This window comes from Nyctereutes procyonoides, unplaced genomic scaffold (genome assembly GCF_905146905.1).
Source record: "Nyctereutes procyonoides isolate TBG_1078 unplaced genomic scaffold, NYPRO_anot_genome, whole genome shotgun sequence".
Taxonomy (NCBI): Eukaryota; Metazoa; Chordata; class Mammalia; order Carnivora; family Canidae; genus Nyctereutes; species Nyctereutes procyonoides.
Window position 1 is genome coordinate 21,870,365 of NW_026575030.1, and position 27,999 is coordinate 21,898,363.

General features: G+C 39.9%; 1 protein-coding gene and 1 long non-coding RNA gene across 2 annotated transcripts in view; one reads left to right on the forward strand and one right to left on the reverse strand.

Moving 5' to 3' along the window:
• Positions 1-17,464, forward strand: part of LOC129503619 (uncharacterized) — a 29,824-nt gene extending 12,360 nt beyond the window's left edge. Inside the window, exon 3 of the long non-coding RNA XR_008663218.1 lies at positions 16,421-17,464. This is a non-coding gene — a long non-coding RNA (uncharacterized LOC129503619). The remainder of the gene's footprint in view (positions 1-16,420) is intronic.
• On the reverse strand, positions 167-27,886 carry UMPS (uridine monophosphate synthetase). Its single transcript, XM_055315815.1, has 6 exons — positions 27,620-27,886; positions 20,696-20,849; positions 17,728-18,399; positions 15,982-16,157; positions 14,408-14,522; positions 167-545 (listed from the first exon to the last, which is right to left on the reverse strand). Exons 1-6 carry the CDS (start codon positions 27,773-27,775, stop codon positions 376-378), a joined length of 1,443 nt encoding a protein of 480 aa, XP_055171790.1. The 5' UTR covers positions 27,776-27,886; the 3' UTR covers positions 167-375.
• Between the last annotated feature and the right edge of the window lie 113 nt (positions 27,887-27,999).

Here is a 27,999-nt window from a genome sequence, read left to right on the forward strand (position 1 = left end):
GCACGAGTTTGAGTCTTTTGAGATCTTAAAATTTTTGTGTCACAGCAATTACTCAAAAAGTTTGATCTAGAGATGGGGGAAATGCTTGAATGTGAAAGTCCCAAACACACACAGAACTCTGACTGCCTAACCAACATCAGTGTCAATAAAAAACAAGAACAAAACAAACGTGAAAATGAATTTATTTATTTCAGTAACAATGCAGTGATTACTCATCATTCAGTATTTCCTAAAGACTGCCAGAAATCCAGAAGTCGCTCCGACACAGAGCCCATGAAAGAATGCAATCCACTAAGTGCTGCTTACTGTTTCAGGCCAGTGCATCTCAGGAGACAATGTAGCTTCGAGGTCTTCACAAAGAGGTATCCAACACACTCAAATACCGAGTCTACTCAAATAAGCTTCCCAGGCGGCTTTTCGGTACAACTCAGCTGCTTCCAGACGATTAAATGATGTTATTATGCCCCGGCCTACAATGATGATATCAGAACCTCGTTTGCCAATAACTTCCTGTGGGCTATTGTACTGCTGGCCAAGATTATCCCCTGCAAAAACACAAAAGTCACTCTTTAACACAATAGAAAAAAAAATCAAGAAACCAATCAAACAACTACTTTTCTGAAAAAGTATCTAACTAGCTCTAAATAAGTATGTGCCGTTGCTCTCCATGCCGCTCCTGGAGAGCAAGTGATTAAAAGCAGGTGAAGGGACTCCTTGGCTGCCTGAGAGACCCTCCTCGCCAATGTCGAATTTTAGAGCATTTATAGTTAACAGTATCAAAACCCAGTAAATCTCTTATGTTGCCAGGAAAGGTTATTACCAGAAAACCAAAAACCAATAAAAACTGGCCTCACCACCAAAGACAATTATAGTACACATCTCAGAATCACTGTGACACGGCTGGAAAATTCCTCACAAACCTCCAACCTGACCACAACCATAGCCCCATCAAGTACTCGGACTATATACAAACCCTAATCCTTAATTTTGACTTCTTATACTCTATCATATTTAATTAAATAACTTGTTTAATCGAAGTATAATTGAAAAGAAAGAAAAGAAAAGAAAAGTCATTACTGTCACCTCACAAACTTATTTCCTTGTTATGTTCCCTATACTGTATATTACATCCTCATGGCTTATTTTATAACTAGAAGTCTGTCCTCTTAATCCCCTTCACCTGTTCTGCCCATTCCCCAACTCCTTCCCCAACTGATAACCAACACTTTGTTTCCTGTACCTAGGAGTCTGTTTCTTTTTCTTTTTTTAGATTCCAGTATAAGTGAAATTGTAAGGTATTGGTCTTTGACTTATTTTACTTGGCATAATACCCTCTGGGTTCATCCATGTTGTCACAAATGACAAGATTTCACCTTTTTTTTTAATGGCTGAGTAACATTCCATTATGTGACATATTCCACATCTTTCTCCATTTATCTATTAATGGACACTCGGGCTGCTTCCATAGCTTGGCTATTGTAAATAATGCTGCAATGAACATATGGGTGCATATACATCTTCAAATTGGTAGGTTTTTTTTTTCTTCTAGTAAAATACCCAGAACTGGAATTGCTGATCGTAGGACAATTCTACTTTTAATTTTTTGAGAAGCCAGGACTGTTTTCCACAGTGGCTGTATCAATTTGCATTCCTATGCAACACTAAGAGACCACGGTTCCCTCTTCACATCCTTGTGAACACTTGTTATTTCTTGTCTTTTTGACACTAACCACTCCGATTGGTGTGAGGTGATATCTCATTGTGGTTTTGCTTTGTATTTTCTTTGATGATTAGTGATGTTGAGTGTCTTTTCATGTACCTGTTGGGTCTTCTGCATGTCTCCTTTGGAAATAGGTCTATTGAAGACCTCATTTTTTTTTTTTAAATCCAGGGCATTTTTTTAAAAAATAAAATGCATAAGTTCTTTATGTATTTTGGATATTAACATTTTATCCTGATGTGATATATTATTTGCAAATTCCTTCTCTCATTCAATGCGTGCCTTTTCCTTTATTTGATGGCTTCCTTTGCTGTGCAAAAGCCTTCCAGTTGGATGTAGCCCCAATATTTTAATTTATGTTGCCCTTGCCTATGGAGACCGATCCAAAAAAATATTGCTAAAAAGTAATATGAAAGAGCTTAACTGCTTATGTTTTCTTCTAGGAGTTTTGTAACTTCAGGTCTCACATTCAAATTTGAATATAGGGCAGCCCCGGTGGCTCAGCGGTTTAGCGCCACCTTCAGTCCAGGTTGAGATCCTGGAGACCCAGGATTGAGTCCCATGTCGGGCTTCCTGCATGAAGCCTGCTTCTCCCTCTGCCTGTGTCTCTGCCTCTCTCTTTCTGTGTCTCTCATAAATAAGTAAAATCTTTAAAAAAATTTAATATATTTTGAATTTATTTTTGCATATGATGTAAGAAGTGTTCCAGTTTTCCCAACACCATTCGTTAAAGAAACGGTCTTTTCCCCATCGTACACTCTTGTCTCATATAAAAGTGTTTATCTTAGGTCTCTCTGTTCTATTCCATTGACCTATGTGTCTGTTTCCATGTCAAATCCATATTACTTCAATTACTATAGCTTTGTTGTTATAGTTTGAAATCAGGGAGTACAATACTTCCAGCTTTGTTCCTCTTCCTCAAGACTGTTTTGATTTTTTTTTTTAAGATTTTATGTATTTATTTGAGACACAGAGAGAGAGAGGCAGAGACACAGGCAGAGGGAGAAGCAGGCTCCATCCAGGGAGCTCGACGTAGGACTTGATCCCGGGACTCCAGGATCACTCCCTGAGCTGAAGGCAGCGCTAAACTGCTGAGCCACCCAGGCTGCCCCTGTTTTGACTATTTGAGGTCTTTTGTGATTCTATATAAATTTTAGGATTTTTTTGTTCTAGTTCTATAAAAAAAAAAGTCATTTTTATTTTAATGGAGATTGCACTGAATCTATAGATTGCTTTGGTTAATACCGACACTTTATAATTCTTTCAATCCATCAGCACAGAATACTTTTCTATATATTTGTATCTTCAATTTCTTTCATCAATGTCTTAATAGTTTTCAGAGTACAGGTCTTTCACTTCCTTGGTTAGATTTATTCCTTGAGTGTTTTATTCCTTTGGATGCAATTGTAAATGGGTGTTCTCTCTGTGGTAGCTTATCGTTAGTGCATAGTAACATAACTAATTTCTGTGTTTATTTTGTTAACCTGCAATCTCTACTGAATTCATTTATTCTAATAGTTTTATTAATAGACTCTTTAGGGTTTCCTGTAGAGATATATCTCATTTTACTGCACTTCACAGAAATTTTTTTTTCCTTCAAATTGAAGGTTTGTGGCAACCTTGCATTCAGGAAGTCTAGTGGTCTCATTTTTCCACTAGCTTCTGCTTACTTTTTATCTCTATCACATGTTGGTACTTTTCCTATTTCAAACTTTTACATTATTGTTCTATTAGTTAATCTGTGATTAGTGATCTTTGTTACTAATTTTATTGTTTTGGGGCACAATAACCTGTGCCCATGTAAGATGGTGAACTTATTAAAAAGCTAGAGATGATTAAGCTTAGTAAGAAAAAGGCATGCTGAAAGCCAAGACGGGCTGAAAATTAGTCCTCTTGCACCAAACAGCAAAGCTGTGAATGCAAAGAAAAAGTTCTTGAAGGAAGTTAAAAGTGCTACTCTACTGAACTCTACTGTAAGTAATACCACCTTATTGCTGATGTGGAGAAAAATCTTAGTGGTCTGGATAGAAAAACCAACTATAACACTTTCTTAAGCCAAAGCCTAATCCAGAGCGAGGCCCTAACTCCCTTCAATTCTATGAAGGCTGAGGGACACCTGGGTGGCTCAGTGGTTGAGTGCCTGCCTTCAGCCCAGGGCGTGATCCTGAGTCTAGGATCAAGTCCCACATCGGGCTTCCTGCGGGGAGCCTGCTTCTCTTTCTGCCTATGTATCTGCCTCTCACTCTGTCTCTCCCATGAATAAATAAATAGAATCTTAAAAAAAAAAAAAGGTTTAAGGAAAGAAACTATCTCTAACATAAAAGTAGAAGGTAGGGGCACCTGGGTGGTGCAGTCAGTTGAATGTCCGACTCTTGGTTTCAGCTCAGATGATCTCAGGGTCTTGAGATCAAGCCCTGCATCAGGCTGAGCTCAGTGAGCAGTCTGCTAGACTTTTGCTCTCCCTCTGTCCCTCCCCATCCTCTGTTCTCTAAAATAAATAAATCTTAAAAAAAAAAAAAAAAGTAAGGAGAAGCAGCCAGTGCTGATGTAGACGCTGCAGCTATCCAGAAGAAAGCTCAGATAATTCATAGAAGTGGCAACATTAAACAATTTCAAAGTAGATTAAACAGCCTTCTACTGAAAGATGACGCCATCTAGGATTCTCATAGCTAGAGAGAAATCGATACCTGGCTTCAAAGGACAGGTTGACCCTCTTTTGGTGAGTGTTGATGCTGTTTGTGACTTTAAGCTGAAGCCAATGCTTATATACCCTTTCAAAAAATCCTAGGGTTCTAAAGAATTATGCTAACTCTACTCTGCCTATGCTCTATAAATGGAACAGCAAAGCCTGGATGACAGCACATTTGTTTACAACATGGTTCACTGGCTATTTTAAGTCCACTGTGGACACCTAGTGCTCAGATTGATTCTTTTCCAAATATTACTGCTTACTGCAATGTACCTGCTTACCCAAGAGCTCTGCTGGAGATGTATGAGATTAATGCTATCATGCCTGCTAATACAACATCCATTCTGCAGCCCATAGCAGTAATTTCAAATTTCAAGTCTTATTATTTAAGAAATACGTCTCATGGGGGCACCTGGGTGGCTCAGTCAGTTAAGCATCTAACTCATGACTTCAGCTCAGGTCATGTTCATGGGTCTTGAGATAGAGCCTGCATCAGGCTTCATGCTCAGCGGGGAGTCTGCTTGAAGATTCTCTCCCTCCATCCCTCCCTCTCTCTCTCAGGTACGCATGTGCACTCTCTCTAAAATAAATAAATCTTAAAAAAAAAAAAAAACATCTTGTAAAGCTATAGCTGCCATAGACTGTGATTCCTCTGATAGGTCTGGGTGGGAAGGGATAGGAAGAGGTCAAAATATCAGCATTAGCAGGAAGAGTTTGGAAGTTGCTTCCTGCCCTCATGGATAATTTGAAGGGTTCAAGATTTTAGTGGAAGAAGTAAGTGCAGATGTGGGGGAAACAGCAAGAGAACTAGAATTAGAAGTCAGGCCTGAAGATGTGACTGGATTGCTGCAATCTCATGATAAAACTTAAATGGATGAGGAGACGCTTCATATGAATGAGGACAGAAAGTGGTTTCTTAAGATGTTATCTACTGGTCAAGGTGCCATTAAAGACTGTTGAAATGACAACAAAGGATTCAGAATATTACCTAAACTTAGTTGATAAAGCAGTGAAGGGTCATGAGTTCAAGCCCTGTGTTGGGCTCCACAGTGGATGTGGAGCCTACTTTAAAAAAAAAAAAGCTGTCAAACAGCACTGCATGCTATAGAGAAATTGTTCATGAAAGAAAGAGTCCCTCATACAACACACTTCATTGCTGACTTATTTTTTAAAATTGCCAAAGCTGCTCCAATCTTCAGCAATCACCACCATGATCGGTCAGCAGCCTTCAAAACTGAGGCAAAATCTTCCACCAGCAAAAAGATTACAACTTGCTGAAACTCAGATGATGGTTAGCATTTTTTAGCAATAAAATATTTTTTAATGAAGATATGTACTTTTTGACATAAAGCTACTCAACACTCTACAGTATAAAATATTCTATAGTATAAAAAACACAACTTTTATATACACTGTGAAACCAAAAGATTCACTTGACTTGCTTTATTGGAATATTTACTGCAGTGGTCTGGTACTGGAGCTGCAGTATCTTTGAGGTGTTCCTGTGTATAGTATCATGCCATCTGCAACCACTGAGTTTTACTTTGTCCTAATTTGGATGCTTTTTATTTTTCTTTCCTAAATGCAGTTGGTGGACTTCCAATGCTTAATGAGTTTTTTTAATTTAGGTATAATTGACATATAACATTAGTTTCAGGTGTTATGACAATGATTTGGTATTTGTCCAGCCTCACCATTGCAATATGTGCCAACTCACCATAATTACAACTCATTTGTAATTACTCAAATCTTTGTGTGTGATGAGAACTTTTAAGACTTTTACTCTCTTAGCAACTTTCCAATACGCAATACAGTATTATTTATAGTCACCACACTTTACATTACATCCCTGTAATTTATTTTATAACAAACTGTGTACCTTTTGACACCTATAAACTTGTTTTGTTTTTAGATTCTACATACAAGTGAGATCATGTGGTAGTTGTCATTCTCTGGCTTATTTAACAGCATAATGGCCTCAAATGTTGCAAATAGGAAGATTTTATTATTTTTATGTCATAATATTCCATTGTGCATGTATATATATAATAGTATATAAAATACATATATATAATAGTATATACACACAGTATAAACACATATATGTATATATCTTTATTCATCCACTGATGGACACTGAGGTTGTTTCCAGACTGTAGCGATTAAAAATATTGCTGCAATGAATACAGAGGTGCTTGTATCATTTTGAATTAGTGTTTTTGTTTTCCTTGGTTTAACACCCAGAAGTGAAATTACTGGGTCATATAACTTTAATTTTTTGAGGAAGCTTTACACTGTATTCTGTATTAGCTGTGCCAATTTACATTCCTGGCAACAGTGTACAAGGGTTCCCTTTTCTCCACAGCCTTGCCAACACTTCTTTTTAATAATGGCCAATCTGACAGGTGTGAGGTGATATCTCACTGTGGTTTTGATTTGCATTTCCCTGATGATCAGTAATGTTTAGCAACTTTTCATGTGCCTGTTGGCCATCTGTATGTCTTCTTTGTAAAATGTCTTTTCAGATCTTCTGCCTATTGGTTAATTGGATTGTTATTTTCTTGGCTACTGAAGTATATATACATCTTTAGTGTATATTTTTGGTATTAGCCCCTTATCAAATAGGATTAACAAATATTTCCTCCCATTTAGTAGGTTGCCTTTTAATTTTGCTGGTTTCCTTTGCTGTGCAGAATGTTTTTAATTTGATATAGCTCCTTTGTTTATTTTTTGCTTCTGTTGCTTTTAGTTTTGGTCAGATTCAAAAAAATCACTGCCAAAACTGGTGTCAAGGACCTTACCCACCTGTTTTCTTCTAGTTTTATGGCTTCAAGTCTTATTTCAAGTCTTTAATAACCTACTTTGTATTAAATTCTGTGTAGGGTGTAAGTGACACAGTTTGTTTCTTTTGCCTGTTTTTCCAACACCGTTTTATTGAAGAGACTGTCCTTTCCCCATTGTATATTCTTAGGTCCTTTGTCATAAATTAGTTGACCATATATGGATGGGTTTATTTCTGGGCTTGCTACTGTGTTCCACTGATCTATGTCTTTTATTTTTATTTTTTTTAGATTTTATTTATTTATTCATGAGAGACACAGAGAGGGACAGACATAGGCAGAGGGAGAAGGAGCCTGCTTCTTCCCAGGGAGAGCCTGATGTGGGACTCAATCCCAGGACCCCAGGACCATGACCTAGGCCAAAGGCAGACGCTCAACCCGAGCTGCCCAGGTGCCCCTCTGTATATTTTTATTTCACTACTGTTTTGATTACTATAGCTTTGTAATTATAGTTTGAAATCAGAGTGTAATGCCTCTAATTTTGTTGTTCTTTCTGAAGATTGGTTTGGTTATTTGGGGTCTTTTTTGAATCCATACAAATGTTAGAATAGTTTGTTCTGTTTCAGTGAAAAATCCCACTGGGATTTTTATAGGGAATACACGGACTAATTATTTTTAGTAGTATGGACATTTTAACATTAGGTCTTTCAATCCATGAACATGAGTATCTTCCCATTTATTTGTGTCATCTTCAATTCTTTCATCAAGGTCTTCCTCTGGTTAAATTTATTCCTACATATTCTTTTTAATGCCACCGTAAAATGTGATTATCTGAATTTCTCTTTCTGACAGTATGATTTTTTTTTTTTAGATTTATTTATTCATGAGAAACACAGAGAAAGGCAGAGGGAGAAGTAGGCTTCCTGTAAGGAGCCCAACATGGGACTAGATCCCGGACTCCGGGATCATGCCCTGAGTCAAAGGCAGACGCTCAACTGCTAAGCACCCAGGTGTCCCTCAAATGTATAGAAACGCAACAGATTTTGTATCCTGCAACTTGACTGAATTTTTTGGTGGAGTCTTTCAGGGTTTGCTATATAATATATACTCTCCAAACAGTGACAGTTTTATATCTTCATTTCCAATTTGGATGGCTTTTGTTTCTTTTTCTTGACTAAAGTCTGGGGCTAGGACTCCTAGTACCATGAAATGAAAGTGATGAGAGTGGGCAACCTTGTCTTGTTCCTGATCCTAGAAGAAAAGCTTTTATCTTTTTATTGCTGAGTACGATGTTAGCTGTGGGCTTTTCATACATGGCCTTTATTATGTTGAGGTATGTTCTCTCTACACTTAAAGTCTTTATCATAAATGGATATTGAATTTTGTCAAATGCTCTTTCTGCATGTTGACATGATTATATGGTTTTTTAATTTTGTTAGTGTGGTATATCACATTGATTTATAGAACTTGAACCATCCCTATACCCCTGGAATTAATCCCAATCATGGTGCACGATCCTCTTTTTAAAAAAGATTTTGATTTATTTTAGAGACAGAGAAAGACAGCCAAACACACATAGGGTAGAAGGAAGCAGACTTCCTGCTGAGTGCGGAGCCCAACATGGGGCTTGATCCCATGAAACATGAGATCAGACCTGCTGAAACCAAGAGCTGGATGTCCAACTAACTGAGCTACCCAGGCACCCTGGTGCATGATCCTTTTAATTCACTGAATTCAGTTTGCTATTTTGTCGAGGATTTTTGCATCTGAATATACTGGCTTATAATTTTCTGTTCTTGTGGGATTCCTGTCTGGTTTTTATTTATTTATTTATTACGATAGAGCAGAGACCCAGGCAGAGGGAGAAGCAGGCTCCATGCCGGGAGCCCGATGTGGGACTCGATCCGGGGTCTCCAGGATTGCGCCTTGGGCCAAAGGCAGGCGCCAAACCGCTGAGCCACCCAGGGATCCCTCCTGTCTGGTTTTGGTATCAGATTTATTTTGGGGCCTAACACACTATCTACCCTGAAGAATTTCCCATGTGCACTTGAGAAGTATATACTATTACTTTTGGATGGAATGTTCCATATATATATTATTAAGTCCATCTGGTCTAATGTGTTGTTTAAGGCTGATGATGTTCCTTTACTGGTTTTCTGTTTGGATAATCTATCTATTGATGTAAGTGAGGTATTAAAATCCCGTACTATTCTTGTATTACTACCTCTCCCTTTAGGACAGTTGATGTTTTCTTTATATATTTAGGTGTGCGTATGTTAGGTGCAAAAAGATTTACAAATGTTACATCCTCTTGTTGGCCTGACTCACTTATATTATGTAATAATGTCCTTGTCTCTTATTGCAGGCTTTGTTTGAAAGTCTATTTGATCTGATAGAAGTCTATTTCTTCTGGTGTCCACCCGCACGGAATATCTTTCCTATCTCTTCACTTGTAGTCTATGTATGAAGTGAGTTCTTATACTTTGCTTACATCTGAAGTGAGTCTCTTGTAGGCAGCATATGGATAGGTCTGGTTTTTCAAATCCATTCAGCTCCTCTATCTTTTGATTGGAGAATTTAGTCCACTTAATTAGTTAGGTATGTACTTATCACCATTTTGTTAAATTGCTTCCTGGCTGTTTTATGGTTGCTCTGTTCTCTTGCTCTCTTCCTTTGTGGTTTGATGACTTTAATTGGTATATCTGGATTTCTTTATCTTGTGCATCTACTCAAGGATTTTGTTTTGTTGGTACCATAAGGCTTACATATAACAGCTTACATCTATTTAAAGTTGATGCCAAATGTTTAACAACATTCTAAAGCTCTATATTTTTCTCCCTCTCCATCTTTTACATTTTTTCTTTTTTTTAAATTTATTTATTTATTTGTTTATTTACTTATTTATTTATTTATTTATTTATTTATTTATTATAGAGAGAGAGAGAGAGAGAGAAGCAGGCTCCATGCTGGGAGCCTGACGTGGGACTCAATCCCAGGTCTCCAGGATCACACCCTGGGCTGAAGGCAGTGCTAAACTGCTAAGCCACCGGGGCTGCCCTCTTTTACATTTTCAAGATCACATTTTATACCTGTCTTACAACATATCCTTTAATTTTTGTAGTTACAATTATTTTTATTACTTTTGTCTTTTAACTTAGACGTAATCTGCTACCTTTACTATATATTTACCCTTCCAGTGAGATTTGTTCTTCTATGTTTTATTCTAATTAGCATCTTTGTTTCAGCTTAAAGAAGTCCCTTTAATAATTGTAAGGCTGGTTTAGTGATGATGAACTCCTCCCTCAGCTTTTGCTGTTCTATAAAACTCTTTACACCTTTCAATTCCAAACTTAGTTGAGTAGAGTTCTTTGTTGGAAGGTTTTTCTTTGAGCACTCTGAATATATTTCACCACTCTCTTCTGGCCTGTTTCTGCTAAAAAAAACTCGGTAAGTCTTACTGGAGTTCCCTTGTATACATACAAGGGGGTTTTTTGCTTTTGCTGCTTTTAAGAGTCTCTCCTTGCTTTATCTATTGACATTTTATTTTTTTCTCCAAGTTTTAAAATTCCAGCTAGTAAACATACAGGACAATTGACATTTTGTGTTTTGCTGTGGATTCTTTAGATCTTTTTTGGAACTTTCGGGGCTGCCTGGGTCTGGATATCGGTTTCCTTCCCCGGGTTAGGGAAGTTTTCAGCCATTACTTCTTACACTAGTATTTCTGTCCCTTTCTCTCTTCATTTTGGGACCTCTGTAATGTGAATGTCAGTCCACTTAATGCTGTCCATAAGCTATCTTCACTTTTTTCATCTTGCTGCTCTGATTGGGTGAGTTCCCCTACCTTGTCATCAAGTTCACTGATCCTTCTGCTTCATATAGTTTGTGTTTTTAAAAAAAATTTTATTTATTCATTCATACATACATACATTCATGAGAGACAGGGAGAAGCAGGCTCCCTGTGGTGAACCTGATGCGGGACTCCATCCCAGGATCCTGGGATCACTGCCCTGAGGCAAAGGCAGATGCTCGCCCACTGAGCCCCACCCAGGTGCCCCTCGTTTGTGTATTTTTCAATTATTATATTCCTCAGCTCTGGGACTTCAATTTAGTATTTTCTTATATTTTCTTTTCTGTTGAAATTCTCACTGTGTTCATTTTTCTCCTGAGTTTGGTGAGCATCTTTAGGACTATTACCTTGAACTCTTTATCAATAGGTATTTCATTGCTTTTTCTGAGGTTGTGTCTTATTCTTACATTGGGAATATAAAGCCTTTTGTTTCTTCGTTTTGCCTCTTGCCTACTGGTTTTTATACATTAGATGAAATAACCACCTCTCCCAGTCTTGAAAAAATGGCCTTGCAGAGTAGATAAAATTTATCATTCAAACCTGCCTTAGTTCTCGGATGTCTTTGTGATTGTTCAAGCAATCTATGATATTTTTTAATGGCTCCCAGCAGTTGGAAGTATGCCAAGACTTGTCAGTGTCCCAATCAGCAACTAGATTCAGGCTGACTGGAAGCCAGACCCTCAGGCAAGAGCTTTTAAAATCAAATATATATAGTTCTGTGAGATCACAGCATAAGCCCTATTGGCCACCGGAACCAGGTTATTTGGAGGTATCTCCCCAGTGGCAGTAGCAAAAATCAGGGCCCCAGATGAACATCAAGACTATTTTTCAGGAGATACTGGCAAGCTGTGATGAGGGAGAGTGTAAAGATGGTGTCTACCAGCTTTATTCCTGAAAACAGCTCTGTAGGTCCCAGGTATGTGCCAAACCTAAAGCCTGACCTCAGTCTCAAGCTCCCAAACAAGCAAATATGCCTCTTTCATACAAAGACTGGTAGAGTTGCCTGCCAAGAACTGTTGCTCTGACTGTTAATAGTTCCATGGGACCCAAGATCATAAGCTCCTCTGGCCGCCAAAGCTAAGTGAATAGGGGATGTCCCCTGGGCAGCTGCAAAACTCGGGACACCAGCTATGAATAAAAACTCCTTTTTGGATAATACTGGTACTATGGACTGTGGCAGGGGTAGAGCATGAAGATTAAATGTGTGTGTGAAATTAGGTGCCTGCTCCCCATGCCAGCACTTTATTACTACTTCTGAGCTGGGACTTAAAGTGAGTCCAAGTATATGAGCCCTTTAAGAGACTATGGATAGAAGCCCTGTTGGTTTTCCAAAGTTGGGAGTACTTGGATGTGCAGTTCAATCCCTTCACTCTTTGATTCCCCCCACCCACCCTTTTCTAAAAAAAGATTTTATCTATTTGAGAGTCATGGAGCTATTGAGAAAGCACAGGAGGAGGACCCTGGGATCATGACCTGAGCCACTCAGGCGCCCCTTGACTTGCAAGTCAGCTTTACAGTGAGACTGTGTCCCAGCCTTTCCTCCCCATCTTCCAATCTCCCAAATGTATAGTCCTTGCTCAGCCAGACTTTAGGTTTTTTTTTCCCCAGAGAAAATGTCCCGTAAATAGCTGCCATTTCTGTGTCCGCAGGAGGAGGTGAGTTCAGGATTTTCCTACATTACCATTTTGTACCAGAGCCCCACATTTTCCTTTTAAAACTTTGGCTTATTTTTCAAATTTAAGATAAATACTCCTACAAGGCTAGATCCTATCTAGATAGAATAGAATTATGGGGCTTATGATGAACATTAACAGTTGTTAAGCACAGTATTAAGACATCCTGTGAACTGCATTACGTACCTCATTATCTCATGTAAGTCTCTTGACAATCCTTTGAAGTCAACACTGTGATTATCCCCATTTATACTTTAAAACGACACCAATTTAAAATAACTTGTCTTGTCCAAAGATACTGACTCAAAACATTCAGTGCAAATTAAAATGTCAAAGGTTGTCAAGCACTAAGGCAGTTGTTACAAAGCCTGAGATGTGTAAGTCATTCTGCTGCAGCCTATTCTGAAGCATATAAAATCTGTAAATGGTATAGGAAACTGCCACTATTCCTTAACTTATCTGAATTTTCACTATTCTATTAGTTTTCCTCCTGATTAACTTTTTTGAAAGATTTTATTTATTGCGGAGACTGGGTGGCTCAGTTGGTGTTGGTTAAGCATCCAACTCTTGATTTCAGCTAAGGTCATGATTGCAGAGTTGTGGGACTGTGCTCAGCACAAACGTTCACCTGCTCTCTCTCAAATATATATATATTTTAATTTTTAGAGAAAGCATGTAAGTAGGGGGGAAGAGAGGAAATCCAAGCAGACTTGCACAGGGCTTGATCTCACTACCTCGAGATCATGATAAAACCGACTGAGCCACCTAGGTGTTCCTTTCTGCTTAGTCAGGCAGAAAATATCAAAGATAATAAAACTACAGTTAAACCCCCAAAAGGTGGAATCTTCCTCAAGTATGGTTATATTATTTATATACATAATTAACCTTGAGAGAGCTAACAGGAATCTGCTAGTTTAGTATTCTGGTACAGCATATTGTTCATTCCTCCAACATTTCTATTATTTATGGACCATTTATGAAACACGGGAAAAGGTAACTCTGGAAATGCAATACAACATCAGAAATATAAACCATTCTCCAATTCAATGTGCATTTGTGAGTATATACAAAAGGAAGGATACAAACACACCAATTGTGTGATTATCTCTGGAGAGGAAAGCTAGACTGGGGAATGAATGGTGCATTGGAGAGAGGACTAGTATAAAATCTTTTAACATTCTTAAAGTAACTTCTATTCCCCTCAGCTAAGCAATTTTTCTTGCACAATTCAGGAAACCAAAGCCACCGAGTCCCACAGAACATTTAAAAATACATATTTTTATAACCAGTTTACTCCCTTTACTATAGATTATATTTGTCCTGTTTTTTAGCCACTATTACTACTTGTCTCAGACTGGTGAAAATGTTATTTTGAGAAAGATGAAACACACTCAAGAATCACAATGGACATTAGCACATCATGGTTCTTCAAAGTCTTCTAACAAACAACCATTGGATTTTATATAGTCTAGAGCATTCTTCCTTGATCACAGAATGCCTCTTATGGCAGCATATTCGGAATATTAGGAAAGATTAATCAGTTTTTAGGCATATTTCAACAAAATATCTAGGTTGGCATCATAGATTATTACAGTTCTAGATGAACAAGCTTTCTCTTTAGCAACTTTGTAATAACACAAAATTTTACTGCCTGTAAAGAAACATTTTGGAAAAACCACGACCAATAAACATATTTACCTCCTGCTTCTAACTGAACTCCTGGAGTCAAATGAAGAAATTCTGGCTTCATGCTTACTCGGGAGCCGGAAATAAAACCAACCACAAATTCAGAATGCTCCTCTGCCATTCTAACCTAAAAGGAATGTAACAGGACAGATTACAAGTAGTTAATTACAGTGAATAATAGTTCTTTAAGTAAAATATCAACTCAGGTAACTAATAACAAACTTTCACTATTTTACAATGTCTTTCATATCTAAAACAGGTAATCTTAGGGCAACCCAGGTGGCTCTCAGCAGTTTAGTGCCACCTTCAGCCCAGGGAGTGACCCTGGAGACCCGGGACCGAGTCCCACGTCAGGCTCCCTGCGTGGAGCCTGCTTCTCCCTCTGCCTCTCCCTCTCTGTGTGTCTCTATGAATAAATAAATAAAACAGGTAATCTTAGATATGAATCTAGATACATCACCCATTATCACCCTTCTCCCAATTAATCATACCTTAAAAACATGAAAGAATCCTATACTATGTGCATCTAAAATTGAGATGCTGAATAATGCTTGGGAACCCACCTGCTTCTGAAGAGGGTATGTGGAGGGTACTCTAAAAAAAAAATTAATAATGGTATGAGACTACACTGAAGACTTACTGCCTACACCTCCACAGGGTACTACTCCATACCCGAACACCTACCATATAAAAATAGCTATGTCGTCAAGACCTAGAGAAATCTCACATTTTACTATATTCCTTTCCTTAACACTTGCCAATAACTTATCTCCACTATTTCCATTCCTTCTCCTTACATTTATAGAAGTTTCCCTAGAAGGCTGTCTTTCATGAACCTCCTACTGTTCTATTTGTGCTGCCAAGTATTAGCACTGACTCATGGACTATGAGATCTGGGAAATCACATTTATAGTCAATTTAGGGGTGGGGTTAAAACCTAGCCCCATGGCCATGTGATTTCTTCATAGCTCCACAGAGAATATTTAAATATAAAAATTTTTTTTCATGTAAAAATTAACATTAAAATTCCTATTACTTTTAAAAGTAAATCTGTAAAGGAACTTTTTAACTAGATGATTATCCATCTCATTTTATTCTGGTGTGCAGGTGTTAACATATATGCATTATAGGAACTTTTAATAATGGGGGGGGGTTACTGGAGAAAACACTACGTCAGAACTCTAGAGTTTTCTCACACAATACCAATCAAGAGCAAAGACTTAAACATTAGGCTGTTGTAATGAGAATGTGCATCTCTGCAGACTTGGGAGATTCTGAGGAACTGCATGTCTGAAGAAGCCCTTCAATTTCAACTCATGGCAAAATGAAACAAACAAAAAACCAACTATCTAAAGACCAGGCTGACCAAACACCTGTCTCTCAATGTTTGTAGCTCTTAAATGCCCACTACAAAATATAAAATGTTATTATCAGGAAACTCTAGCCACCTAGCATTACTGTCACCCTAACAGCTGTTTTTTGGGGAGGAAAAGTTCCATAAATCTCAAATTTAAGATGTTTGCTTTCCCTGTAACTTACAGCACAACAGTCCTGGCCTTGTATCACCCCATCCCTCTGTCACTTACCGCTGCTTTAGTATAGTTGCCTGTAGCCAAGGAGCCAGCAGAGCTCATCTCTGCAATGAGTAGGCACCCCCGGTGCAAAGGCAGGCCTACTTCTCTCAAGCCTTGCACAACCCCTGAGCCTGGCACCACGTGAGCATTGACCAGATCTGCCCAAGAAGCTATTTTGAAGACTCCACCTAAAAAGTTGAAAAGAAGATAGTGGTTTTTGTTTGCAAATTGCCTTTTTTCCCACCCCAACTACACTCTCAAGTAATCTCATAATAACATGCTAATGAGATAGTGAAGCCCCTGGAGAACTGCAGTGATTACCTGGTGACCTATGGGTTCATCTGCGAGACTGTTCACCTGGTGACTAGTTGCAAGAGCACAATGAGCAAAAAGTCTTATAATTTCTGCACTTAGTTATCAGCAACACTGATAAGACTGGTTTTCTTTGCAGGCTGAAAGCTTCTAACGGCCAAAAAACCATGCAAGTAGAAATGGGACTGCAGTGGGAGATGGGCATTTGAGGCTGAAGACGCCAGCATTCTAAAATGCCGCTGAAGATGACCAGCGTTCATTCTGCAGGAATCTCTCAGCAACTTTGCCGTCTCTCAAAGGTTCTACTTGTTCCTTAGGTCTCTTACTGTCAACAGGCAACTATATTCATTTTAAAAGTGGACAGCAGGGGATCCCCTGGGTGGCTCAGCGGTTTAGCTCCTGCCTTTGGCCCAGGACGCGATCCTGGAGTCCTGGGATCAAGTCCCACATCGGGCTCCTGCATGGAGCCTGCTTCTCCCTCTGCCTGCGTGTCTGCCTCTATGTCTACCATGAATGAATGAATGAATCTTAAAAAAAAAAAAGTGGACAGCAATACCCTTAATCGATTTCTGAAACAACTATATGCAAACCTGTAGGGTTTGTGTAACTCTTACATTAGTAGATAAAGCAAGCAATGTGATGATGGTGGAACACCTTAAGCACAGGAAGAAAAGTCACAGACAAATCTATCCTAAAGAATTAAATCTATCCTAAAGAATTAAGCACAAGCATGTACTACTTTAAGAATAACTGTTATCTACGAGATGCCTATAAAGTGTTTACCCTTCACCAAATATTTTATCCTGTTATTTAAGCAAAAAAAGCTGTCCTATACATTATGGCAGAAACTTCCATAGAACAGGTAGAAAATTAAAAATTTTTAAACCAACATATGCTCTATTTTGAGTTCCTATTTAACAAAAAAAGTACACCAACAGTTTTTTTTTTTTGCCAAAAATAAATGTTACAACTTTACACTTCTATTTCATTATTTCCTCTATCTCCAATTTTTCATTTCTCAAATATTCAGAACTGTGTTCTGCCAAAGCCAACATCTGTCATTCTTGTCTGCCTAGAACCTGCATCCCCTTCTGGCATCAGCACACCCATTTTCTTTGGGGAAATTACCTTTAACCACAGCTTATTTCAAAAAATTTAGTTAACCAGAAGTGGGGCATATATCACCAAGCTAATAAAGGTATTATTCTATAACCCAGGCCTCAATGACTAGTTTGGGGTAGGCATGAGGAATGTGCCTACCTGAGAAGGAAGTTGAGAGAAGAAAGCAGAGCTGAGACGGCAAGAAGTCCCAAAAGACTTGTACTTGAGCTCCTAGATCCAACCATCCCTGACAGACTGTTCTATGGGTGGACTTTCAGTGATGTTTCCTTTTGTTCTTCAGGCAGTTTAGGCTAAATTTGTTTTTGCAGGTTCCTAAATACTTACCTTCATACTGTTTTTTTACTGTATTTCCTATATCTGCAAATTTCCGGTCTTCAAATATTAAGAACTCATGGCGTTTTGCCAGAGCTGTTAGCTCCTTCATCACATCCAGAGTAAAATCATTCAAAATATCTACGTGAGTCTTGAGTATGCAGATGCTGGGTCCTAAAGCATCTGCTAGCTGTAACAGCTCTCTGGACTCTGAAATATCAGCAGACAGACAAAGATTGGTCTCTTTCTTCTGCATAAGCTTGAAAAGCTTCGATGCAACTGGGTGGATCCTGGGCAGCTCTGCACGTGCACCAAAGCTGAGTTCTCTGGGAGCTTTGTTTACAGAAAGGAGTGAATCATTATGATTAGCAGCCACAAAAACATTCTCCTGAATAAATCTCTTCACTCTCTCAACCATCTCAGCATCAATTTTTTTCTGTTGCTCAAGAATCTCCAGCATTTTGGACAATGTACACACTGAGTGAAGATGGATCCCATGTGCCTGCAACTTGTCTTTGCCTCCTTGCTCTCTGTCCAGCAGCACTATGGCATCAGTGACCTTCAAGCCCTCCTTCTGAAGAACCTCAACAGTTTCTAAAACACTAGATCCACTGGTGACAACATCTTCAATGATCAAACAGGTTTCTCCTGGATTAATAGCTCCTTCTACAAGCCGCTTTGTACCTAGAAAAGAAAAAATGCTAATTTCAATTTAAAATTATGTATTTCAGCCAACTCAAGATATATCTTGCATTATAAATTTGGCATTGATGAAGAGGTGGATGACCTAAATCTTATTTTCTGATAGTCTGAGCTACTTCATCCCTGATAAAATCTTCAACGAGCCATGACTACCAGTGTTCAGTGTTCCTGTATCTGAAAATTCTCAGTTACATATATAGAATATTTACAGCAAAACTAGCAAATTCCCTTACAGTGCAATAAACACACTTAAAGTGTTCATGATCAAAATTTCAAATATGGGGTTTCTTAAAGCAAGATGATGCAGACCAAGGAAAGTTATGAAACAGTAACCCAATATAATGAACCATTCCTTTTTCCATCAACAAACAAGTTCATTATTCAAGATTAGTCAAACAGCAGGCCTTTTGAGGAAATAAAGAGAAAAAATATTCAGCAACCATTTAGATCCATCACTACAACTTTATGAATTATATAGGCAATGTGAGTGAATGTACTTCCTCAATCCAACTCCCACCATATACTTGCAGATAATCTACACAGACTATAGACTCATTTTCTAGTTTCCACAACCAAATCGGTCTTAAATTAGTGAGCAATTTGTTCACTGTTTGAGCTTTATCACAGGTACCATCTTTGCCTTTCCCCATTTCTTTCGTCCCCTTAAACTGGCAAATTGAACTGAACCAGCTTAGACTAGAATGTAAGACTATGACACTTATATACATACTTAATTTCTGATCTTATTCTAAGAAATATTTTTAAAAACAAATAAAAGCAATAGCTTCTGTATGGGCAGGGATTCATACAGATAAACACTGTGCCATCGAGCAGCAAAAATACTGTTTTAAATGGAGAATTTCAAACAAAGTATAACAAACACCCTAAATGCTTCGCCACTTAACTCATGGTCAGTCTTGTTTCAGCTACATCCCCACTTTTTTCCTCCCCTGACAATTTTTAGAAGCAAACCTTTGATGTCATGATTTTCATCACAAAAATTTTTAGAATGCATCTTGTAAAAGATAAGGACTCTATTATAAAATCTAACAAAAATACTACCACATTAACATAAAACACACACAAAAAAACATTAATTCCCCAATGTTGTCAAATTTAAAGTCAGTTCCAATATTTTCAGATTGATTAAAAATTTTTTTTTTGCTAATCTCTATCCTCAATATGGTGCTTTAACACTCAATCCCAAGGATCAAGAGTCCCATGCTCCTTTGACTGAGCCAGCCAGGTGCCCCTGAATTGATTTTTTTTTTTTTTAAGATTTTATTTGGGGATCCCTGGGTGGTTCAGGGGAATCCCTGGATGGCTCAGCAGTTTGGTGCCTGCTTTTGGCCCAGGGCGTGATCCTGGGGTCCCGGGATGGAGTCCCACATCAGGTTCCCCACGGGGAGCCTGCTTCTCCCTCTGCCTGCATCTCTGACTCTCTATGAGTGAATATAATCTTAAAAAAAATATATTTTATTTATTTATTCATGAGAGAGAAAGAGAGAGAGGCAGAGACGCAGGCAAAGGGAGAAGCAGGCTCCACTCAGGGAAGCCCGATGTGGGACTCGATCCCGGGACCCCAGGATTATGCCCTAGGCCGAAGGCAGAAGCTCAATCACTGAGCCACCCAGGCATCCCTGATCTGTTTTTTAAAGCAAGCTCAACAGGGCACCTGGCTGGCTCAGTTGGTTCAGAGTCTGATTTTGGCACAGGTCATGATCTCAGAGTCTTAGGATGGAGCCCCACATTTGGTTCCCTGCTCAGCGAGGAGGCTGCTTCTCCCTCTGCCCCTACTTCTCCCCCTGCTTGTGCTCACTCTCTGTCAAGTAAATACAATTAAAAAATAATAAATAAAATATAAAGCAAGTTCAACATGTATAAAACATACCTTATAACCTACTGCCAAGGACCCATGAAAATAAACCTTCCTTTAGAGAATTTTATGTGGCAATTCTCTTTATGCAATTTAGATTATAAACATACTAGGAAAAGTAGGTGTTCTTACAATATTCTGACAAGAGAAGGATTAGTTAAAAATGTTGGGTTTCATAGATACGGTGCAAAAGAAGCACTTTTCAACATTGTTTAGTCAATACAAAACATTTTACCCCTAGACTCTAAAGGAAAGGAAGGTGATTTATATAATAGTTAATCCTAAAGGACCTATGAAGAATATTCAAGGCAACTTTGGCAAACATCAGTGCCTAGAAGAAGAAAAAACTATAACATTATCAGGTTACATATCAACTTAATGCATATAATATTTTTATTTTACCATAATCCTTTGTTTCTTTCCTTCTAATAAGCATTGGAATTTGGTTGGTTGAACAGATAACTGTAGCCAATGGTAAAGCGGTATAAGGTACTCCACACACAGTGTCAAAATTGATTCCTGCATTTTGGGCAGTTTGGAATAAAATATCTGCAACCTGTAAGAAAATGAACACAAACTAAATATTATTATCTTAAATGGTATATAAATCATGTTAACATAATATTAAAGACAGTAATAAACTAATAGAAGGTAGCCTCAAACTTGATCAGAAAAGTCTGTATGCCTTTTTGTTAAATGACCTCTCTATAAATTCCAGTTACAAATATAAAAACACAAGAATGAACCCACTTGTCTAAATGACTCAGAGTCTGGGACACCTGGGTGGCTCAGCGGTTGAGCAGCTGCTTTTGACTCAGGGTGTGATCCTGGAGTTACAGGATCGAGTCCCACACTGGGCTCCTGCATGGAGCCTGCTTCTCCCTCTGCCTATGTCTCTGCCTCTCTCTTGAATAAATAAAATCTTTAAAAAAAAGGGGGAGGGGTGCAGCCTGGGTGGCTCAGTGCTTTAGCGCTGCCTTCAGCCTAGGGTGTGATCCTAGAGACCCAGGATCAAGTCACACATCAGGCTCCCTGCATGGAGCCTGCTTCTCCCTCTGCCTGTGTCTCTGCCCCCCCCCCTTCTCTCTCTCCCTCTCTCTCTCGAATAAATAAGATCTTAAAAAAAATGACTCAGGGTCTGCTCTGAGAGCAACGCAGAACGTGTTGGGGAAGGCTATGATGATGACACCAAAGACTAAGAATGGCTCCCAGTCCTCTCAGTTTCCCTTAGTAATCCATTATGATTTGACTATTTAAACCTTTCCATACACCTGGTAGCTACATTTTCTGCCTGAAAGAAGTCTTACTGATAAGTTTCATAAGAGAAACTAAGAGAATACTACTACTTAAATTGCATCAAAAAGAATAAAATACCTAGGAATAAATTTAACCAAAGTAAAGACCTGTACACTGAAAACTTTAGGATGCTAGTGAAAGTGAAGACAGAAATAAATGCAATGGTATTCCCTGCATATGAATTATAAATGTCTATATTACCCAAAGCAGATACAATGCAATCCCAATCACAATGGCATTTTTTTTTTTTTTACAGAAATAGAACAGAGTCCTAAAATTTGTATGGAGCCCCAAAAGACCCCAAATGGCCAAAGCAGTCTTAAGAAAGATACAGCTGAAGGCATCAAACTCCCTGATTTCAGACTATACTACAAAGCTAGAGTAATCAGAAGAGTGTTCTATTGGCATAAAAACAGATACATAGATGAATAGAACAGAACAGAACAGAGCCCAGAAATAAACCTATACTTTCGTGGTCTATTAACTTATGGCAAAGGAGCCAAGAAACGTACATTCTTGGGAATGGGAAAAGGACAATTTCTTCAATAAACGGTGCTGGGAAAACTGGACCATTATCTTACACCACATACAAAAATTAACACAAAACAGATTAGACTTGAATGTAAGATCTGAAACCAAAAAATTCCCACAAGAAAACATAGGTGGGAAGCTCCTTGACATAGGTCTTGGCAATGATTTTTTGGATTTGACAGCAAAACTAAAGGCAACAAGAGCAAAAATAAATAAGCGGGACTACTTCCAACTAAAAGGCTTCTGTATGGTAAAAGAAACCAACAAAATGGAAAACAACAACAACAGGGTGCCTGATTGGCTCAGTTGGTTAAGTGTCTGCCTTCAGCTCAGGTCACGACCCCAGTCGTGTATCAGGCTCCTTCTCTGTCTCCCTCCCTTCGGTTGGGTGCTCACTCACTCTCAAATAAACAAATCTTAGAAAGGAAGAAAGAAACCCACCCAAAATATTTGCAGATCATATATCTGATATGGGGCTAATATGTAAAGGATTCATATACCTTAATAACAATCAACCCAATTAAAACATGAGCGGAGGACCCAGACAGACATTTTTCCAGAGAAGACAAATCGCCAACACATACATGAAAATGTGCTCAACATTACTAATTATCAGGGCAATGCAAATCAATACCACAATGAGATACCATTTCACCCTTGTCAGAATGGCTACCATCCAAAAGAGAAGAATAAGAAGTATCAGCAAGGATGTGGAGAAAAGGGACCCCTGTATCCTGATGGCAGGACACTATGCAGCCACTATGAAAAACAGTATGGACGGTCTCAAAATATTAAAAATAGAACTACCTTATGACCCGGCAATTTCATTTCTGGGTATTTATCTAAAAAAACCAAACCAAACCAAAACACTGATTTTAAAAGATATGTGCACCCCTATGTTTACAACAGCATTTCCTACAACAGCCAAGATATGGAAGCAACCTGGGTGTCCTGTGTGGTACAATGGAGTATTACTCAGCCATAAAAAAAAAAATGAGATCTTGTCATTTGTGACATGGGGAGACACTGAGGGTATTACGCTAAGTGAAATAAGAGAAAGACAAATACTATATGATTTCACTTATATATGGAATCTAAAAAAAAACAAAAGAACAAACCAGAACTAGACTCATTCTCTAATGGCCTAGCGGTTGCCACAAGGGAGTAGGCGGGGAAATGAGCAAAATGAGTGAAGGAGGGTGGGAGGTACAGGTTTCCAGTTATGGAAATAAATAAATTATGAGAATTAAAGGTACAGAATAGAGAATAGTGACAGATGGTAGCCACACTTGTGGTGAGCACAGCAGGAAGTAATTCGTCCAATCACTATGTTGTACACCTGAAACTAAAGTAACACTGTGTGCCCGCTATACTTCAGTTTAAAAACCATGGAACAAAAGTAAAAAGAAAAAAAAAAGAAACAGATTCATAGAGAGCTGGCAGTTAGCAGAGTTGGGTGGGGGGGGGGTGATAGGAGACACAGCTGAAGGTGACTGAGGGTTTAAAATAAATATCACTGGGAAGAAAAGTACAGCATAAGGAATATAGTCAATAATAATGTAGTCACTTTGTATGGTGACAGATGGTAACTACACTTATTGGGGTGAGCATTTCAAAATGCATATAATTTCAAATCACTGTGTTGTATACGTAAAACTAAAATGTAGTTTACTATATATTATATATAGTATACTATATATATATTTATATATATATATATATATAGTATACTTCAATTAAACATTTTTTAAAAGGAAAAAACCCTAAGGACTCCACCAAAAAACTATTAGAATAAGTGAATTCAGTAAAGTTGGAGGATACAAAATCAATATACAAGTATCTGTGGTGTTTCTCTACACAAAGTAGCAGAAAGAAATCAAGAAAATAATCTTATTTACAATAGCATCAAAAGGAATTAAATACCTAGGAATAAATTTAAGACCATTAAGACTCTGATGAAAGACACTGAAGATGACCCAAGTAAATGAAAAGATACGTGATGCTCATGGATTAGTAATATTAATTCTTGCTAGCCAGAGAAATCCTGAGAAAAGGGATCCCTGGGTGGCTCAGCAGTTTAGCACCTGCCTTCGGCCCAGGGCGTAATCCTGGGGTCCTGGGATGAGTCCCATATCAGGCTCTCTCCATGGAGCCTGCTTCTCCCTCTGCCTGTGTCTCTGCCTCTCTCTGTGTCCCTCATGAATAAATAAATAAAATCTTAAAAAAAAAAAAAAAAAAAGACAAAGCTAGAAGTATCACAATCCCAGACTTTAAACTACAAAGCTGAAGTAACCAAAACAGTATATAGTACTGGCACAAAAAAACAGACAAACTGATCAATGGAACTGAGCGCTTGGAAATAAACCCACTCATATATGATCAATTAATCTACAACAAAGGAGGCAAGAATATACAAGGGGGGAAAAACAGTCTCTTCACTATATGGTGTTGGGAAAACTGGACACCTATAGGCAAAAGAACTAAACCAGACTGCTTTCTTACGCCATGAACTCAAATGGATTAAAGGCCTCAATGTAAGAACTGAAACCATAAAACTCCTAAAACAAAATATCAGCAGTAAACCCTTAAAATCTCGGGAGACACAGGCGGCAACAACAACAACAACAACAACAACAACAAAAACCATAGGAATACATCAAAATAAAAAGCTTTTGCACAGGGAATAAAACCATCAACAAAACAGAAAGGTTGGGACGCCTGGTGGCTCAGCGGTTAAGCACATCTGCCTTCAGCTCAGGGTGTGATCCTGGAGTTCTGGGATCGAGTCCTGGGATCGATTCCCACATCAGGCTCCCTACATGGAGCCTGCTTCTCCCCTCTGCCTATCTCTTTCTGTGTCTCTCATGAATTAAAAAAACAAAAAAAACACCAACCAAAAAACAGAAAGGCAACCTACTACTTTTCTTTCTCCCATCAGTACGGGAGAAGACATCTGCAAATGACATATCCCGTAAAGGGTTAAGTCCAAAATATACAAAAAACTCATACAACACAATATCAACAGAACAATCAATCTAAAAAAATGGGCAAAGCGGGACGCCTGGGTGGCTCAGCAGTTGAGTGCCTGCCTTTGGCTCAGGGCATGATCCTGGGATCTGGGATCGAGTCTCGCATCAGGCTCCTAGCAGGGAGCCTGCTTCTCCCTCTGCCTGTGTCTCTGCCTCTCTATCTCTGATGAATAAAATCTTAAAAATAAATAAATAAAATAAAATTCATTATGCTCAGTATTCACATGTGGCTAGTGGCAACTCTATGGGAAGGCACATTCAGGACCTTCAATTCAGGGTGGTCAGCAGTCCTGACTGGTAGCTCATTGGAAAGACCCCACCTCAGGCCCTGCCTCTTAGAGGTACTGGATCAGATTACACCGCACAACAAAATTCCCAGGTGATTCAGATATACTTAGAGATTGAGAAACACTGTGCTAGGAAGCTCTAATTTGTACAACAGGTTTCCTTATTTTGACCAAAAAAGTGCCTCCATCAAATAGGTCTATCCTCCGGCCTTCATTTTTGCTCCTGGCCACAAAGTGCAAAATAAAATCACCCTTTTTAAGCAACAGCACTTCCAAACATCTTAGCAGGAGCAAGAGCTACTGAATTCTTTCCCCACCCGCATTTTCCTCTGCCCCTCACAGTTGTTTTCTCAGAATTAAATACACAGACCTCCTTGGACTGTTTCTGTGCTCTGGACAGTGCCCCAAACTGGGCTTCCTAGCTCTTGAAAACCATGTGTCAAAGCCTGAGGTCAACGAGCACACTGCTCTCTGGGTCCTGATAAAAGACAGAAAACTCGACTTTTCGTTTGTGGGCCCAGTTCCTGATCTCCCACGGAAGCAAACCCTCAAAGCCTGGGCTCTATTTCTGCCCAAAGCACACATCGTGTATCTGCTTCATTAAAAAACAAAGGAAGCGAGGCGGCGCGGGACTGGCTCAGCCAGAGGAGCGTGGGACTCTGGATCTTGGGGTGGTGAGTTCCGGGCCCACACTTCGGCGTGCTAGTGGTGGTTAGAGATTACTTAAAAAAAACAAACAAAAAACCCTTAAAAAAAAAAAAAAAACTTTAAAAAAAGGTCTTGCAAAGTAGCGCCTGTTCACCAGCACATCCCCAGAACTTAGAAACTCTAAAATGAGTAGGGACACGGGGGGGGGGGGGGGGGGGGGCACGCTCCCTGTAGGGCACCTGCCTTCCTTCCACCCAGGGCGAGTCTTGCATGGGGCTCCCTGCATGGAGCCTGCTTCTCCCTCAGCCTGTGTCTCTGCCTCTCTCTCTGTGTCTCTCATGAACAAATAAATAAAATCTTAAAAAAGAAAAAAAAAAGGTACATTCCAAACAGAAATAAAAACTTAAAAAACCTCCCCGGTTCCCTTAAGATCTAAGTCATTCAGCCTCCTACATACTAAAAACAGGAGATCAAATGTGTAACTTTCAAAAATAAATCCATATTGAATTGCTAAATAAAATATAATAAACAAACAAATGAATAAATAAATGGTGTAACTTTCTGAAATGCCTTTCGTCAAGGTGATTTCTGACTCTTTACGTACAAAAGAGCCTCGTGTCCCTTCAAGCCTGGGGCGCCCTCTTCTTTGTGAGGACTGTGTGTACCGAGCCGCTGTCCGAACTCGAGCCCATATAAAACTTCCTTTTTCTTTCTTTTTTAAAAAATATTTTATTTATTCGTGAGAGACCCAGAGAGAGAGAGAGAGAGAGAGAGAGAGAGAAGCAGAGACGCAGCCCGAGGAGAAGCAGGCTCCGTGCAGGGAGCCCGACGCGGGGCTCTATCCCGGGACTCGGGGTCACGCCCTGGGCCGCAGGTGGCGCTAAACCGCTGAGCCACCCAGACGTCCCTTCCTCCTCTTTTCTTTCTTTTTTTTTCCCTTTTCTTTCTCTTTCTTTCTTTTTTAAGATCTTATTTACTTGAGACCCAGAGAGAGGGGCAGGGACGCAGGCCGAGGAGAAGCAGGCTCCGTGCAGGGGGCCCGACGCGGGGCTCTATCCCGGGACCCGGGGTCACGCCCTGGGCCGCAGGTGGCGCTAAACCGCTGAGCCACCCAGACGTCCCTTCCTCCTCTTTTCTTTCTTTTTTTTTCCTTTTCTTTCTCTTTCTTTCTTTTTTAAGATCTTATTTACTTGAGACCCAGAGAGAGGGGCAGGGACGCAGGCCGAGGAGAAGCAGGCTCCGTGCAGGGGGCCCGACGCGGGGCTCTATCCCGGGCCTCGGGGTCACAGACGGCGCTAACCGCTGAGCCCCTCGCCCCGGCGTCCCTTCCTGCCCCTGCTCTTTCTGTACCCGCAGTCCCCAGGAACCGAGCAGCTCCCGACCCCCGGGCTTCGGCGGCCGACGCCCTGGGTGCACCGCGGAGGCGGCCGCCGCTGGGCCGCCCTGCTCCCCGCCCGCAGCGCAAGTCCCTCCCGCGCCCGCCGCCCGCTCCCCGCTTCCGGCCCCGTTCCTCCCGCTCCCGGGCGGGCGGGCACCTGGCTCAGAAGCCGCGGTCGCGACACGATGCCACGCAGATCGATGTAAACCGGGGAGGAGAGCCCGCTCTTCAGCACGAAGTCCCCAAACTTGAAAGCCTGCACGTCGTACAGACCGCTCACCAGGGCGCCCAGCGCGGCCTCCGCGGCGGCCATGTCCGCGCGCTCCGGATCGCGTGCCGCAGGGGCCCGCGGCGCTCCAGTGACGTCACGCGAGGAAGCCCCGCCTCTTCCGCCCTCTCTTCCGGGCGCGCCAGAGGGGGGTGTTCCTCCCGCCGCCTGCGGATGGGGCCGCTGGAGTTCGGGGCTGCGCGTAGCGAGCCTGATTCTCGGGCCGTAAAGCGCAGGCTCTCCAGAAAGATGGTAGGAGTCCTTCCCGC